The 18,921-nt window shown below is 36.5% G+C and overlaps 1 protein-coding gene across 2 annotated transcripts in view; it reads right to left on the bottom strand.

Moving 5' to 3' along the window:
- LOC124783785 (nuclear pore complex protein Nup133) overlaps nt 1-18,921 on the bottom strand; it is a 125,491-nt gene that overhangs the window by 86,086 nt on the left and 20,484 nt on the right. The window contains exons 6-10 of one of the 2 annotated variants that reach the window (XM_047254049.1): nt 16,942-17,065; nt 11,005-11,178; nt 7,983-8,145; nt 6,141-6,315; nt 595-754 (exon numbers count right to left, since the gene is read on the bottom strand). In XM_047254049.1, coding sequence (XP_047110005.1) covers nt 595-754; nt 6,141-6,315; nt 7,983-8,145; nt 11,005-11,178; nt 16,942-17,065 — 796 coding nt within the window. Of the gene's footprint in view, nt 1-594; nt 755-6,140; nt 6,316-7,982; nt 8,146-11,004; nt 11,179-16,941; nt 17,069-18,921 lie in introns of both variants that reach the window. The other variant, XM_047254048.1, reaches the window with a different exon arrangement.

The following is an 18,921-nucleotide window of genomic DNA, read 5'->3' on the forward strand; positions in this document are numbered from 1 at the left end:
TCATCTTTCTGTTCACTGTTCCAGCGGACCGGTCGACCCGCTATTAAAAGTGTGGCGGTGACTTCGTAAGCCGTTTCTACAGCGAATTGTTTGTCGCTACGAACACCGCCACAAAATAAACATCAATTGTATTTCTCATCAAAAAAATGGCTCTGAGCACTATGGGACTTAACTGCTGTGGTCATCAGTCCCCTAGAACTTAGAACTACTTAAACCTACCTAACCTAAGGACATCACACACATCCATGCCCGAGGCAGGATTCGAACCTGCGACCGTAGCGGTCGCGCGCCTCCAGACTGTAGCGCCTAGAACCGCTCGGCCACTCCGGCCGGCATTTCTCATCAAAATATGTTTACTGTGACCTTTATGATGCACAAATACAGCACATATAATTCTTTGTTTGTATTGCTTAATAATTCTGTCCACAGAGGATTAAGTGAAATAGGGCAATGTTATTAAATGAAATCATATGATGAGTTCTGTTAAGATTAGAGCACTTTTTAGTATTTCAACAGCGCTAAGCACTACTCCAATTCATTCAATGTAAAATCCATCACTTGCACACATGTTTATTACAGATAACCTACTCTTACCTGATGATCTCACTTCACTCCAGCGAGGATCAGCAGCTGGAATATCATTTATTAGGTCTTCACTGACTTTCACAATGACGGTATCAATAACATTGTCAATTTCATTGATAGTTTCTGTGTGTTCAGGGAAAAGGTCTTCAATAATTTCTTCACTTTGGGACTGAAATAAATTTAGACATGAGTGAAAATTGCATGCCATTAACACTCACAATTACTGTGTGTTTCATCACAGCAGTTCTATGTTTTAAAACAAAAACTAAATTTAGTTTTAACACACTGTCCAACATGTGCCTACACACATAACAGCATTATCATCATTCTGTAAGTCATGGCAAAGTATGGTATATTACACAAACATGTGGCATTGCCGTAATTTCAGTAAATACATTTGAAAGCCCTTGGTAAACATTACCAAAATCAACTGATAGGTTGCAACCACAGGCAAGGATGGCTCTGTACCAGCACCTGAAATATTCAGTGTGAGATTGGCCATGCTACAAGATGGATCCACCCCCATCCACCCTACTCATCAGATCTCAGTTCATGTGACTCCGACCTCATTCCACAACTGAGGAAACCACTGCGTGAGAGGCACTTGGCACATGGCATTTCAATGACAGGTGGCACGCAAGACACCGAGTGGATGACTGTCACTGGTGCCTTCCAAAGTCTGTTTATAATAAAAAAAACACACTGAATCAAATGTTCGGGGGGGGGGGGGGGGGGGGGGAGCATATGGACCATGTTGTTAGAGGAATTGGAGGCAATGATTGGTATGTTGTACATTTGATCATATTACTGGGGCGTCTGAAACAAGACAGATTCCATGAACTTGTCCCATTCTTCTGCTTCAATGAGAAGCCAAACCAAGCTCAACACGTCCCTGCTAACAAGTTCAATTTTACCTCTGAAATATGGAACAAAATTGTGCAAAACTGGCTCTGCTGTTACCACTGTGGTGAGATGATTACAAGTGATGAGCAGTTATTTCAAGCAAAGCGAAGTATAGGTTTACTCCATTTATGCCACATAAAAGTTGCAAATGTAGATTCAGTTTACGACAGCTGCAGAGATAGTATCCAAGTACATTTGCAAAATCTTTCCATACCTTGGTAGGCAGGAATAGCGACCTGGCGACCAGCCTTTGGATCTGTACATTGTCCATCTCATGGAGCCATCTGTAAACTAGTGACGGAACATGACAACAAACAACTTCTTCACAACACCTCAGCTTCCTAAGAAACTTCAACAGAAGAAAATGTCATTAGTGACAACAATGAACCAAATTCACTGATCAATCCCCTACTGCGTGAATGAGAACAAATCTGAACGAATTCCATCCATCATCTGGAAAAAAGACTGATAAGCCAGAGTGCACACACACACTGTACCGAGGGAAGAAGATTAAGAATGTCAATATTCTCAGCGTACTAGATCCTGAAGTAATAAGAGCAAAGAAGGAAAGCAGTCAGAAACTTAAATTCTACAATGCAACAAAAGGAAGGGGTGGACGTCAATCTAGTGATTCATAAAATATTCAACTAACGTTGCTTACAGGTGGTGGCCTAGTATATCTTCTAGACTATCAAATGGTGGAAAATCCACAATGGAATAACAACAACATTATGGAAAGGATGAATTGCAACTCAATATAATGAGGAGATGCTGGATTGCAGACAGGCACAATAAAATGACTGCTATATATCTGAGATTTTGATCAAAGTCTTCTTCTGAAGTATAAAACACACACAAATGTTCATATAAGTACAACTCTCACACACATGACCACCGTCTCTGGCTGCTGAGACTTCAACTCCAGTGAAAAGGCTTGTGGACGAAACTTCAAATGTATAGCAGTCTTTTTGTTGTGCCTGTCTGCAACTTAATGCGTCCTCTATATGGCGAGCAGCAATCTGCTGTTCTACAACTCCTTAGACATGGCAGTAATAAACACTAGGGTCATTTGCAATCAAATGATCAAAAATTTCCTGGAGGAAGACTGCATTCATTCATCAGCTGGTAAATGAACTTACAAACGGGAAACAACAAAGAGCAGGACAGAACACAAAAAGGCAACCTAATGGAAAAGCAGTTTTAGTACTGCACAAATCAAAAACTGAAAGAAGCGTTAAATTAGAATTTGCGAAAGAAATATGACTAACAACATCTGTGAGAACTGTACTTGTACTGTGATTTCAAGTTTTACAAACAAACAAGTGAAATAAATGAAGAAATGTTAGCAACTTTAGAAATAGGTCACAGTTCTCGGTTTACACACACAATTTTGCAGAATTTCAATGTAAAGCTTCAACTGAAATGTGTACGTAACATACAAATGAATTTAAAAAATTACTTTAACCATTCAGTGGAACTGTAAAGCAAATCTCAATAGAGGTAAAGTGACCACTTCCTGCAGTTCTAGGGCTACCATATTTTCCACTGTTCTAGTGTTAATATTCAGTGGGAAGCAATGAGAACTAAGTTATAGACAGATTAGGCATATTGTCTAAGGAAGAGAGTTAAATTTTTATTATTATTTGAGCTTCAAGTCACACAAGTAGATTTGTTTCCGGCTTCAACTTCTTAAGAAGACATCATCAAATGATTTGGGTATGTTATTATGTAACACCTCAAACTACTTTGAAAGGTTGGGCCCAGTGGTCTAGTGGTGTGTGCCTGGAGACAGTAAGGCGGCTATAGCGACACTAAGTGTCATGATAGTGTGCATTTGTGTGTGTGTACCTTAATTTTACAAATGGGAGACTATGCATTTCCACCATGTATATCTAATGATGTACATAACAGTTGTGTGATTTTATTTGGTGACAGGTGTGAGGCAGTCTGGCATTTAAGACTAGTAATAGTAATTCTAAGCCTCATTCCAAGACTACAAGAAGAAAACCAAGAACAGCAGAAGAACAATGAAGTGCTCACTGACTGAAACACTGCACATCTCATTAATCCACACTCAACAAGCTGATTCAGCAGTATAGCCTTGAGTAATCTCAGTGTGTTCAAATGTACACAATAATAGCAGCAATGAATGCAGCACATAATAGCATCAGCAGTGTGGAAACAGGATAGTAATGGCTTATGCCTTTGATAGATCTTTCCGTGTAAAATGATCAGCTATATAACTATGATTTAGACACAGAATTAGCTTCATAATCACAACATGATCTTACAACAGTGCATTTGACTATCTCCTGAAAATCATCTTAAATGATTAACTGTCATTTTACACCGACATCATACTTTTTTCTCATGAATTTCAGCATTTATGTTTTTAAAAGCAAATTAAATTCAAATAATTTCCTAAGCCCACTAAAACACTCCATGCCCATGACACCACTGGCTAGCTTGCTGCTCCTACTGTCATAAAGCTCGTTCAAAGTGATATCTTGTTTTGGAATTCACATTTTGGAATATGAGTTACAAATGGTGTCTAGTATCACACTGTACACATACATCCACAAAAACTCCTGAAAAATTGTTTTCGAGAGTTCCAAAGAACGAGAAGATGCATAAAATGTGGCTGCAACGCACTCGGAGATCCAAATGAAACAATCGTCACTATGTGTGTGTATTTCTATGAGGATCATTTTGATGTAGGTAAACACTCCACATGAAACTTATTATTCTATTAGCTCACAATTAAGTATTATTCCATGCAGCTGCAAAGGTGAAAAATATTATAACGTGCAGTTTAATGTGCTTATGTTTATATTTGTTAAGTAACCCTTCATGATATGGCACACCAATGATTTATGTCTAATTAAAGTTGTTTTCTAATGCACTTGGTGAAAGTACAAATTTCATATTGTTTTAGTTCACCATACGTATTGGGCTACAGTAAGTAAGTTTCATACTATACTACATGAAGCCGAACTTTTTGAAGCAGAAAATCATCGTTCCACCTGGTTCTATAGAAGAAGAAATAGAGTGAAACTTGATTAAAGTGGAAAATGTATAATTTGGACATCTAGTCACTTCGCAATTATGCCAGTCCAAACAATGTGCTCATCAGCAATAAACCACCACAAATAAATTCACTGTAACTGTGTTGCCTACTGTATTTGTTTCTGTTAATAATTCCTTATTAACTTGGATAAAATCATTACTGCTGTTATATCAGGCTGAACATACACCAAAAACTGCTGCCTACAGTTCTCTACTATAGAGAGTTCTTCACCATCAGTTTATCGATTCAGGGATGTACATGTATTGTACCTCAGATGACACTATTGTTCAGTTGCAAGGTTTTCTATTTAGTTTTGTTATAAACAGAGTGGAATTGGGCTTCATTATTGCTGATGCATAGGGAATAATTATTGCTAAATTCTGGACTATTTCAATGTTGTAATCACTCAGAATAACAATAATCTGAACCATATATTTAACATAGTAAAATGATTGGGTTGGATTCATTGTAGGCAGAATACACACATAAAAGAAGGTTGTGGTTGGACAAGCTTTCAGAGCCAGTGGCTCCTTCTTCAGGCAGAAGGCTTGAAGGGGAAGGAAGAGGGGGTGAAGGAAAAGGAATGGAGAGGTCTAGGGAAAGGCGTAGATTATAGGAAAGTCATCCAGAACCACAAGTCAAGGGAGACTTGCCATGAAGTCGCCCCTGACCTGCATTCTTGCCCAATTACAACCTTCTTTTTGTGTGTGTTCTGCCACCGCTTGGTGAATAGATTTTTTTTTTATCCATACAATTACATTATTTTGTCAAAATTGATTGTTTTCATTGTATGAAATCAGATGTTTTCTTTACCAACATGGTAATGCTCCTCTACCCTAGCTAAGATAATTGCATTCCAGTTCTAAGAAAATAAGGTGGGTTTCCTAGAGTACCTCAAAGTGTCAACATAAACCCTAACAATATCTATAACATAGCGTAGAGCATTTGTTGAATGGCAGATTACTAGATTTCTTCCTGTGTAATTTCTAGTCATGGCACACTAAAATTTATCACACACACTGCACTTCCCATTAAAATATAAATTATAATTTAACAAAATTGAACTATATTTCATATTAAAAAAACAAATTTCTAAATAACTTAGTCTAGTTTATTTAACAAAAAGGACAGTGAGTACAGTAACTGAGTTAGTTTTCATTTTCACAGCTGTGCATGTAGTCTAGTATAGCAGAGGCAGAATGTACACTTCTTTCTGTCATGTAACTTCAACGACCTCTAAAACTGAAAAATCGCACTGAACTGACCCTATCAGCTTTGATAGCACATGTCTATAAGTGATCTGAAAATCAGTGTTCTTGTTTGATAGATCATTCTAGTAAGGTTCACAATTCAAATTAACATTATCCTTAATAAAATAAAGTATACAAAACCCTTTCCAAGACAGTCTATTTCCACATGGTACATGCTACAAGACAGAAAGAAAAATGTGTGTGTGTGTGTGTGTGTGTGTGTGTGTGTGTGAGAGAGAGAGAGAGAGAGAGAGAGAGAGAGAGAGAGATTTTTCTTCTTCTTCTTCTTCTTCTTCTTCTTCTCTCTCTCTCTCTCTCTTTTTGCTAATACATACCTTATTTTTATTTTTAATGTGATATATAAAAGCAGCACGCATTCTGGCAACACTGTCTTTGCTGATTGAAAGTTCCTCCAATTCAAAATCTGTCATGGACACTGCTACAAGCCCATCAGTTGCCTGAGATACAGTGGCATCTGTTACAGTTGGGAAGTCAGCCACACTGACACTGCTACAATTGGAATACAAAACAAAAGCAAAGTGTCATTTCTTCTAAACATGCAATAATTTTGGCAGCATCTTATCTCCCACATATTACGTGTTATTGTCAATTACTACAATAGTTATTCTACAATTGTTAAGGTTTTTAGAATACATGTCGCACATACAATAGAAGAACGGATCTTTTATGATTACAGCTTAACGAGACAGGGACGACTAATAACATGTTTACAATGAGTATCTGAATTGTTATTTACTGTTCAATATATAGAGCAATACAATGCAGCTTAAAGAAAATCTGGAGGAAAAATTTAACAAGCTACAATAAATAGTGTACAAATAATGATTTGACAAATCTGTTTGTGAATATCTTTGTACATTTACAATAAGAAAAGCAACACCCACTACACACACCTTTATACAAACACTTTGACACATGCAAGTCAGATGATTTTTTGGGAAAACCATAACCAAAACTATGGAAGTAAAAAACCAGATTAATAGAATTTGAGGTAGAAGAGGGGAAACAACTCAAAACTATGGAAGAAAGTAACTGGATTCAGATTAACGAAAGTGCGCCTTTCCAATGACACTTTCGGTTACAGGGGAAGCTGAAAGGATGAAGATGGAGAGAAATTTTGTTTTACATCTTGGAAGAGAAAGCAGAAAAGTTTCATGTAATGAGTCAGAGTAATCATCTCTGTATCCACAGGTAGTCTGAAAGAATTAGCCTGCAACAGCAGATATTCTAATTCCAGAATACAAGCAGTTCATACACTACTGCAGAAAACTGGCCTGACTAAAGAAGAATGAAAAGGTAAAAAAGATGGTAGTCGAAAATGGTACAGAATGAATTAAGTAGGTAGATGGTGATGAAGTTGAGGGGACATTAACAGAGACGGGAAGGGAAGGGAAGGTTTGGCATATACTTCAGAAGATGAAAGAAACAAAAAAAGCAAATAAATCCATCAATTTTAAATTAAGTGGATGGTGAAGACAAGGTGTATACTAGTGGAACAAGTATCTACTTTCAGTATGAACAAGAGAATCAAGGAGTGTAATGACTGAATATGGGGAATATATTTTAGTTGTTCCTCCATCTCTGAAGTTTTCCCTCTTACACTCTAAATACGGAAAAAGTGTGCTGTGAATGAGATTCAGTAAATGACCTTATTTCTCTCTTGTCACCAATGGTATCACACTTGAATTGGAATTTAATCTTAATTAGTTTGGTTGTGTGTGGGCTATATTACGTTTAGTTGCATTGATAGCCGCACAAAAATTAAGGAAAATTGCTAGTTTTCAAAAGCAGCCATCTGACGAGCTAGTGGGGCAAACCCCCTCCCCAACACCCCCCCCCCCCCTCCCAACACACCTGTCACAGGCTTGTGTGTGTGTGTGTAGAGTGTGTGTGTGTAGAGTGTGTGTGTGTGTGTGTGTGTGTGTGTGTGTGTGTGTGTGAGAGAGAGAGGGGGGGGGGGGGGTAGGGTGTGCACTCTCCCTAGCTTGTCAAAGCATTTTGTTTGGAAGCTTAACACTTCTTATCCTTTTTTTGTGCACCTGTCAACGACTCAATGGTTCCACTATTCAGTGAGTGCTTTACACCTGAATTATTTATTTTGGAAGACTTATTTCTTATTTACAATATGCATTTTATATTATCCATACATAGCCTACCTGTTTAAAAAATCATTAGGAGCCATGTCTACAGATGAAAGGGCCACCAGCCCATGAATCTTTGAAAAAAATATTGGAACATTTCCACATATTGCACCACCAAGTAAACGGTCTCCAGGACTCATAAATTCTACAATGTCTGGTTCGTCCCCATAGTTTGCAGCTGAAATAATAATAATAATAATAATAATAATAATAATAATAATAATAATAATAATAATGAAAATAGAAGGAAACAAAACCAAACACTCAACACAAACCAAAAGAAATTTTACCCCACAATAGATAACACACACACTAAAATAGACAATCCACCAAACATAACAGACATGGAACACTTCTGGAGCAACATATGGTCAAACCCAGCACAACATAACAGGCATGCACGGTGGATACAAGCAGAAACAGATACATAGAAGATGATACCACAAATGCCTGAAGTGATAATTTTGCAACATGAAATCACCCAAGCAATTAATTCTACTCACAATTGGAAAGCCCCTGGAAAAGATAAAATAGCAAATTTCTGGCTAAAGAAATTCACCTCAACACATTCACATCTAACTAAATTATTTAACAGTTACATTGCAGACCCATACACATTCCCTGATACACTTACACATGGAATAACTTATCTGAAACCTAAAGATCAAGCAGACACAGCAAACCCAGCTAAATATCGCCCCATAACATGCCTACCAACAATATACAAAATATTAACTTCAGTCATTACACAGAAATTAATGACACATACAACACAGAACAAAATTATAAATGAAGAACAAAAAGGCTGTTGCAAGGGAGCACGAGGATGTAAAGAGCAACTGATAATAGATGCAGAGGTGACATATCAAGATAAAACCAAACAAAGGTCGCTACACTACGCACACATTGATTACCAAGAAGCTTTTGATAGTGTACCCCACTCATGGTTACTACAACTATTGGAAATATACAAAGTAGATCCTAAATTGATACAGTTCCTAAACATAGTAATAAAAAATTGGAAAACCACACTTAATATCCAAACAAATTCAAATAATATCACATCACAGCCAATACAAATTAAGCGTGGAATATACCAAGGAGACTCATTAAGTCCTTTCTGGTTCTGCCTTGCTCTGAACCCACTATCCAACATGCTAAATAATACAAATTATGGATACAATATTACTGGAACATACCCACACAAAATCACACATCTGCTATACATGGATGATCTAAAACTACTGGCAGCGACAAATCGACAACTCAACCAATTACTAAAGATAACAGAAGTATTCAGCAATGATATAAATATGGCTTTTTGAACAGACAAATGTTAGAAAAATAGCATAGTCAAGGGAAAACACACTAAACAAGAAGATTACATATTGGATAACCACAGTGACTGCATAGAAGCGATGGAAAAAACAGATGCCTATAAATATCTAGGATACAGACAAAAAATAGGAATAGATAATACAAATATTAAAGAAGAACTAAAAGAAAAATATAGACAAAGACTAACAAAAATACTGAAAACAGAATTGACAGCAAGAAACAAGACAAAAGCTATAAATACTTATGCTATACCAATATTGACCTATTCATTTGGAGTAGTGAAATGGAGTAACACAGACCTAGAAGCACTCAATACACTTACACGATCACAATGCCACAAATATAGAATACATCACATACATTCAGCAACTGAAAGATTCACATTAAGCAGAAAGGAAGGAGGAAGGGGATTTATCGACATAAAAAACCTACATTATGGACAGGTAGACAACTTAAGAAAATTCTTTATAGAACGAGCAGAAACTAGCAAAATACACAAAGCAATCACTCATATAAATACATCGGCTACACCACTGCAATTTCATAACCACTTCTACAACCCTTTAGATCACATAACATCAACAGATACGAAGAAAGTAAATTGGAAAAAGAAAACACTACATGGCAAGCACCCGTATCATCTAACACAGCCACACATCGATCAAGACGCATCCAACACATGGCTAAGAAAAGGCAATATATACAGTGAGACGGAAGGATTCATGATTGCAATACAGGATCAAACAATAAACACCAGATATTACAGCAAGCATATTATTAAAGATCCCAATACCACAACAGATAAATGCAGACTTTGCAAACAACAAATAGAAACAGTAGATCACATCACAAGTGGATGTACAATACTAGCAAATACAGAATACCCCAGAAGACATGACAATGTAGCAAAAATAATACATCAACAGCTTGCCTTACAACATAAACTTATAAAACAACATGTTCCCACATACAAGTATGCACCACAAAATGTACTGGAGAACGATGAATACAAATTATACTGGAACAGAACCATTATAACAGATAAAACAACACCACATAGCAAACCTGACATCATACTCACCAATAAAAAGAAGAAATTAACACAACTAATCGAAATATCCATACCCAATACAACAAATATACAAAAGAAAACAGGAGAAAAAATTGAAAAATACATCCAACTGGCTGAGGAAGTCAAGGACATGTGGCATCAGGATAAAGTTGACATTATACCAATTATACTATCAACTACAGGAGTCATACCACACAATATCCACCAGTACATCAATGCAATACAGCTACATCCAAACTTATATATACAACTACAGAAATCTTTAATTATTGACACTTGTTCAATTACCCGAAAATTCCTAAATGCAATGTAACATATACCGTACAGTTAAAAGGAAGTCACGCTTGATCAAGGTCCGCGTCACCTTCCATTTTTAATCAGACATAACGTCTGAGACAAGAAAGAAATAATAATAATAATAATAATAATCATCAGCCACACGGTATTTCAAAAAACAAATTCTTGTTCCCAGACCTCAAAAGTGAAAAGAACTTGCAAATACAAGCAATTAAACACCATTTGATATAATTAATTAGATAAATTCAAAACTTATTTTGATAAAGATATTTGTCTTTAAAATTTACAAATTTCTTGTCTTGTAAATGAAGTATTAAGAGGTAATATTACCTGACAATGCAATCACAGATTTCTGATTGAACAGATAGGCTCCCTGGGCAGACAGCAGTAACTGGTAACCCAATACTTCAGGCTCCTCTGTCTCTTGATACAATGTGGTATGTTTCAGAAGCGTGAATGATGCAAATTTTGCAGGAACGTTATTTCTTTCTGTGGGTAATTTCCCTGAAAGGAACATAATCTTACATTAAAGTTTACAGGCTTCATAACATGACTTAACAATGGAAAATAGTAGTTACCTACACCACACTAATCAAACCAGAAACTGGAAAGCTCTCATATTAATCTCTACAGATGAAAGGCAATGTCCCAACTGACTGACTCAGTGACCCATCATTAGCCAGCCCAAACCACTAAGGATAGAAACTTTAAAGTTGCAAGGGTGTTGATCTTATTTGTAGGTGTTTTTTGAAATTTCACCCTTAAGGGGGTATAACAGGGGATGAAAGGTCTTTCTGAAAATATGTCACTATTAAGACAATATTGAAGCTACACCTATGACAAGTGGTATTTGGTTTCTCAGTCACAAATTTAAAAAAAAAAATGTATTTCAGCATTTTTAGAAATTTAACTCCAATGAGAGTGAAACAACTGGTGAAAGTTTTTTTTAATCATTATTAAAGAACTACTAAAATACATTTAAAGCTAGAGTTATGAAAACTGGTATTAGGCTTCTCAGTCAGAAATGAAAAAATTCATGTTTCACAGGGTGCATACGCAAGCAAAGAAAAAAAAGGTCCCGGATTATTCCTCGATTTCCTCATTAAAAATACACTTTCTCTTGGGTGAAAATACACTCCTCAGAACTGTAAAACTTATCAATCCTTTGAATAGTTATGGTTTTATACATCGGCGTAGAATTTCCCGACACTTCAGAAAATTAAACACAGGGAAAAAAATACATTTTGGAGAGATATCTGATGTGCAGCAACACCTACACTGCATATTTTTGTATTACGAAAGTATAAATTCGAATTCCACCCAACACCACTTGTTACTTGAAACTGAGATTGCTATGCGCTTTTGTAAGCCAGTTATAGCTCATGTAATGTGATCTTGCCAGACAATAATGCGGATATTCAGAGCATAGGACACATGATGTAGTCAGCCAATAGCGCAAACACACAAATAAGAAAAGTTAATGGTTTAAGTTAATATACATAGTGTTGCTAAAAGAAAAGAAAAGCTTTCACATATAATATTGGTCTCAAAGATTAATAAGCTGCAAGAGAATCTAAGCTTCCACATTTAATGTTGATCTTTTTTGTGTGTGTTGCACTAAGATACATCACACAAATATGGCAATAAAATTTTTAACGACGACATAAATGTCTGATCTTCTGGGCTCAAAATTATTCTAAATGGTCATCCTCAGAGAGTTGGTTTTTAAATGAGAGTCAAAAGCTCTGTGATTTTAGAAATTCATCATACATGCTCACACATAGTTCATCTTACGTAAAAGGAAATTTACTTTGAAAGTAACGCTTTTTAAACAACCATTTGCAATATTTTATTAGAAATAGGTTCCTTTCAGCAGTTGCCAGAGACCGCCAAAAAACAGGGGTCACCATGCTTGCACAGCTATGACGACACAAGAAGCCTGTATTTTTGTACATGTAAAACACTTAAAAGACCTTAATTATGTCATAAAAGAAACAAGACATTAGAGGCTACACTGAGAGCATCGGTATTTCGTGAACCATACTAAAATGCATATTTTGGCTTAAAATGCACATTCGTATGTCCAGATTTGGATGTAAATTTTCTTGGAGTACCAGTACTGTAATATGTCATGTTTGGTTCTTTATCATGGCATAATGCCATACACTCCAGAAGATGAAAACATGCATTTGAAATGCAGCAAACAGTTGAAACTAACCAATAGTGCAGAATTAAACACCTTGTTTCAAATAAATTGACTGCCTCAGCGGAAAAGATTAATAACAGCCAAATTTCTTTAGCAAACCGACAAAAATAACTCCATTGTTCTGCAAGGCGATTAATGCTTGACAGTCAGAAAGGTGGAAATAAAATAAAATCTGAAACTAATAACATATTTCAGCCTTCCGTAATTGTTTGACTGTATTTTAATTCACTTGATAGCTCCTGGTCACAGAAATTCGTTTTGTTTTCATTTGATGTGAGAGCAACAAATAAAGAGGAAAGGGCAAAATCATTAAACATTAACATGGGTCACACGGATGCTATCCACCTCCCCACTACGACTCAGACTGCTCTGCCCCGGATCTACGATATTTCTGAACTGGGGCAATACTTGAGCATTTGAGGCAGGACACAAAAAAGACTTTTCAAAAATATGTTCATTTTCTAGTGCACATTATTCTGAAGAGCCAGACACATAAAACATTTGTGTTTGACGAAATGTAAGACAGATTATTTGGTCTTAATGGTGCCAAAGGGCAGTGCCACACCTCTTCACACTGCATTTTTTCTATCTCACATCACTGTATTTCACTCAGTGGAATTCAAACGTGTAATATTTTGCTATGGGTGCAATCAATCTACATTACAGACAGTGGAAATTGTAATGTCCTGTGGTGCCTCTCCTGCTCCCAGTCAGCCGGTTTGATATCCTGCCTCTCTTAAAAAAATTCTCGCAATTAATACTGGATGGGATTATTTGTAACTGAGAGAACAGCAACTCTTCAGAAAATTTTCACTACTTATTGCCTATTAGCTAGTGACTTGCTGTTCTGTGTGACATAAAATTAAATATTGGATACATAAAACTAGTAGAGACAAGATACAAGCAAGACAGTACACATTTCTTCAATCCTTAATTACTAGCATTTTTATCTCTCTAATCTTCCTGTAGCTTTACATGGCATGCTTTCCTTTCTGGGAAAGAACCTACAACCTCATCGAAGTTCATCAAACGTTTTGCTGCACGAAAAAACAAAATGTCGTCGTCTAATACTGAAAATGCTGTTAATACAAACAGTACCCAAGCCTGGTGTGGTTTCTTGATGTAATTACATGTATTTTGTCACTGTCTGCTAGATAAAACGAAATAGGTCTGCCTAATATTGCAGCAATTGTAACACATCAAATAAATGAGACTGTTTTGACACAAATGGTCATTTTTATAAAAAGACAGAATATAATTCATGAAGTACCAATATCAAATGCCTATTAAGCCTAATACAAGCAAAAAGTTTTATGTTAGGAAATAGCTTCACATTTCATTTATATGCTCCTCCTCCTGAAGAATGAGATAAAAAGTAGTAGTATGAAATTTTCATATAAATTTGAAATCTTCAAATTCTTCCATAATTTGTGTGATGTCCCCATTTATTCTCCTTCCTCCATCTAACAAACAATCTAGTTGCCACTAATTCTGTAACTCTTCCTGCCAGTGTGCAACCTTATTCTCCGGTTAACTTCACTAACCCTGCCACAGTCACCAGTGCAGTTATCTCGTGTTTATTCTCTGGTTTGGCATTATTACGTGTTCGTACAAGGCGTTTTCCATGCTACTCCCAGAATAGAACTTTAATGGCTGCTAGCCGGGGACTGTACAACTGGCTCTTACTGGCATAGTAGTCTGGCCAAAAGTTTTGTGTCAAAATTATATTTTCTTGGATACACTGAGAAGATAAAACATAATCTTTCTTACCTGTTATTCCTGTTAGTTGTTTATTCCTACTCTGGTAGTCTGAATCTATGGATTTAACTAGTAATTATAACAATGCTGATCATTCACAAACCCAGTCAACCACATAAACAGCGACCGGCATTCAGCAGTTCGGCTTTATTCCGCTCAGCTCGTATAGCAACTTCCCCTTTTTTCTACAGGAAAGTTTATTTCTAGGTGTGATGGGGATTCCCCTGGCAGAGATATCATGTACACTATGCACACATTCAAAAATCAATTTATGATTCGTTCTGAAATCAACTTTGAATTTGTTCAAAAATCAGCGGGGATGCGTTTCAAAATCATACGAATAATCGATAGACCAATGTGCACTGGATGCTAGGCACTTTGTGAAACAAGATCTTTTTCCTCAAGAATATGAATTTGGTGAAACAGAGATAGCGACCCACTTTTTTAAGCCAATCATAGCTCACGTCACGTGATCTCACCAGGCAATGATAGCAGATATTTAGAGCACAGGACATGTTATGTAGTCAGCCAACAGTAACATCACTGTTAAGTAGCGGGAACACATAAATAAGAAAAGTTGACGATTTAAATTAATATATGAGAACATAGTATAGCTACAAGAACAACTAAGCTTTCAAATATAATACTGATCTTTTTAAGATAATTACTGACATAAATACCTGGTCTTCTGGTCTCCAAACTGTTCTAAGTGGCTGGACCTCAAAGTGTTAAGCTTTAAATTATAGTCAAACAAACTGTGATTTAAGAAATTCAAAGCACATTCTCACATGTAACAAGATTCATCTTGTGTAAAATGAAATTTACTTTGAATGCAATTCTTTTCGAACCACCATTCACTATGTTCTCTGCGACCTGTTAGAATTTACTTCACTTCAGCAGTTCTCAGAGAGTACCAGGAAACAGGTTTTATTGCGCGCAAGCAGCTATGATGATGCAGGAAGCCACTATGTTTGTTCATATATAATATTAAGAGATCTTACATTGTAAAATGTAAACTTTCACTATTAATAAAATATTAATTGTGAGATCTTACATCACATCACAAATGAGACAGGACACCAGAGTATACTCCATGAACATCATAATTTCGTAAACCATACTAAAATGCATAGTTTCTCTTGAAGTACACAATTGTAAGTCCAGATTCACAAAGAAGTAGGCCCCTAGTTGAAATTAACTTTTCAATGTGATTTTATGGATGCAAATTTTCTTGGAATTCCAGTATAGTATTATTTCAAGGTTGGTTTTTTTATTATGGCATAATGCCATACATGCCGGAAGATGAAAACATGTACTTGAAATTCGGGAAACAGTTGAAACTAGCCAATAGTGCAGAATGAAACACTTCATTTCAAATAAATTGACTGTCTCTGCAGAAAAGATTGATCAAAGTCAAATTTCTTTACCAAATCAACAAAAATAACTTCATTGTTCTGTGAGGCAATTAATGCTTGACTGCCAAAGCCGTGGAAATAAAATAAAATCAGGAAATTGAAACTAATAACATATTTTAGGCTACAGTAATTATGTGAATGCATTTTAATTCACTCAGTAGCTCCCAGCCACAGAAATCTGTTTTTTCTGGGTAGCCTCTGGCTGCTTGTTGCTACAGCTGATGCAGCTAACACCCACACTTCAAGTCACCAAATGCAGGAGACATTACCAGCTCATACATGACTCAACTGCAAATGCGCATGTCCCCTTTGGCAAATGCTCAAACGAACCTGATGTAAAAAGTTGTGACATCATGCTCATCAGAAGCATGTTGTTATGAAATATTGCATAGTCTTCATCTTTGACACATTTTGCTGTTGTCAGTCGCTTGTGTGTGCACTGTTTTGTTGTAATTGTGCATTTCCTTTGCAACTTAAGTTTTGATTTTGGTTTCTTCTTCTTGTTTATGTTTTATTGCTGCAGTATTATTCTGCAGGAAACAGTAAAATTTTTGTTAGAATGTCAGATTTTACCAGTCAAAATTACAGAAATAAATCAATGAAAATTACCAGGAATTCTAAAAAAAAATCCTGGATTTTGCCCATTTTTCGCCTGGATGAAAAAATACCTGGGTTTTCCTGGTTGTGCATATACACCCTGTGTGTGTGTGTGTGTGTGTGTGTGTGTGTGTGTGTGTGTGTGTGTGTGTGTGTGTGTGGTTTTTACTGTCCCATACTGAGGCTGTTATTAATGAGAATGGTGGAACCTGGATTTGTACAAAGCTGCTTCTAAATCAGTCCCGCATCTTACTCAATGTATGATCATTGCTGACTTAAGTATTAACTCACCGAGTGCATAATGAAGCTGCTGTGAAACAGAAGAATTAAGTGCAGCTGCCAGGAGCATGAGACCATCATCAGTAGACTGCATGTCAAGGAGCCAAATGTCCAGCTCACTTCCAGCCACCATATCCTGCTACAAAACACAGAGATAAAAAATATATTTCTTTTTGCCTTTTTCGTAGCATATAAACCACCCTCAATCTTAGTCTTCACACATTTCATTTTTTTTGCATGCAACAACTATGACAACATCAAGGAAACGTACAAACACATGTTGTGTCACAAATATTTAGTGTCCATATATTTGGTAAATGAACTGCTATATAAATGGAAGCATTGGTTGAAAATACGTGCATATGCATGTTCACGTTTCGGAGCACACAATGTACATCAGATTGATCTGTCTGCTGCAGCAAGTCAAACATTATAAGAGGGAGGACTCATGTAATAGTTTAATGGGGCGCTGCATGTACAAGATTTGTTACAGTCTGTGAAAAACTGCAACTAAGATGCATGCAAGTGTAAGTAAGTATTACCTTAGTCTTTCCTTCTCATCCCATATGGTAATCTCCCCTGACCCACAGTTCTGGATGACTTTCCCAAAATCTACCCTTTTTTCGCACAAAACTGGCAATTTGCCTTCAATACCGATCTCTGGGAATTCATAATCTGAAAGAAGTGTTGACACATATTTTGATATGCAGGAAGCTGCTTCTGCACATGTAATACACAGATTGAATGAATGGAAACTGCTGGAGATTTCATTAACGTAAGTGACCAACAACCAACTTGACATCAACTCACAATCACTTGTGATAGCTGGTGCTACAAGTTTGATGCAGAGTACAAGAGACAATCAACGAACAGTAGTCACCAGCTTCCCCTTGTCTCAAAGAGGCATCTCCATAAGTTCAAGGAACTTGAAGGCCAAACTATAAATAATCAGTTTTGAAATGGTTGTAACATATACATACAACACCACAGATCAAAATTGTTATTTAGTGCACAACTGTAGATAACTACACACTGCAGTTCCTGAATGAAAGTTACTGGTTAAGCATATCACGTAATGTCTGAAACACTACGCCTACTCCTCACGTCGGATGCCAACAGAATTCATTTTGTTATCCTGGTTCATGGGAATCACGAATGACAGCCACAAAGCAGACATAGTAACATCCAAATATGTGACATCAATTTTACCATGTTGCCAAAAAGCATACTGTGGGCAATAGACATTGCTCTGAAGGTGAATAAATGTCTTTTTTAATACATGGTGCTTATTGTTCCAATTACAGACTTTTTGCGATCAGCCACAAAATAACACCACCATACAAATAACAACTCCCAAGTGAAAAATAACAACTGAAAAATATTTAAAAATCTTTTATGATAAGAAGATCCACCGAAGAGCTATAACTTTTTTTACTTTATTCACAGGCAGGTTTTGAAAACTCTTTTCATTATCAAAGTTGCAGAAAGAAAAAAATATTGATAATGAAAGTAAAAAAAAAGGCACAAACAAATTTCTTTCCCACTATGAAAACAGAGTAGCTGGCGCAACATTACTGTTGATTGCCACAGCCCCATTGTTCAGAGGGTGCCTATCCCCAGGACTGCCCTCTGACAAATCCTGTGCATCCTGTCAGTCCAAAAGGTTTTGAGACTGGATTTATACAGAAACAGAGAAAAGTTATTAAGACAGTGGCTTTAATGGTTGAAATGTTCTACATAGTGACCCCCCCCCCCCCCTTTGCACATAACATTCATACAACCATTTAAAGCTGTCAGGAAAGTCCTTTTTTGGAATGTTGTTCAAGCTGTGTGAACAGCTTCAATGCTTGTTAGGTCATCAGGGTGTTGACCCTTCATATTAATTTCTGAACTTTGACATTTTGTGGCAGGTTTGTACTGTTAACACTAAGTCCTGTCACGCACAATAATTTTTTACAGAAAAGAATTGTCTGCTTTCTGAATTTTGATCAA

This window comes from Schistocerca piceifrons, chromosome 1 (assembly GCF_021461385.2).
Source record: "Schistocerca piceifrons isolate TAMUIC-IGC-003096 chromosome 1, iqSchPice1.1, whole genome shotgun sequence".
Taxonomy (NCBI): domain Eukaryota; kingdom Metazoa; phylum Arthropoda; class Insecta; order Orthoptera; family Acrididae; genus Schistocerca; species Schistocerca piceifrons.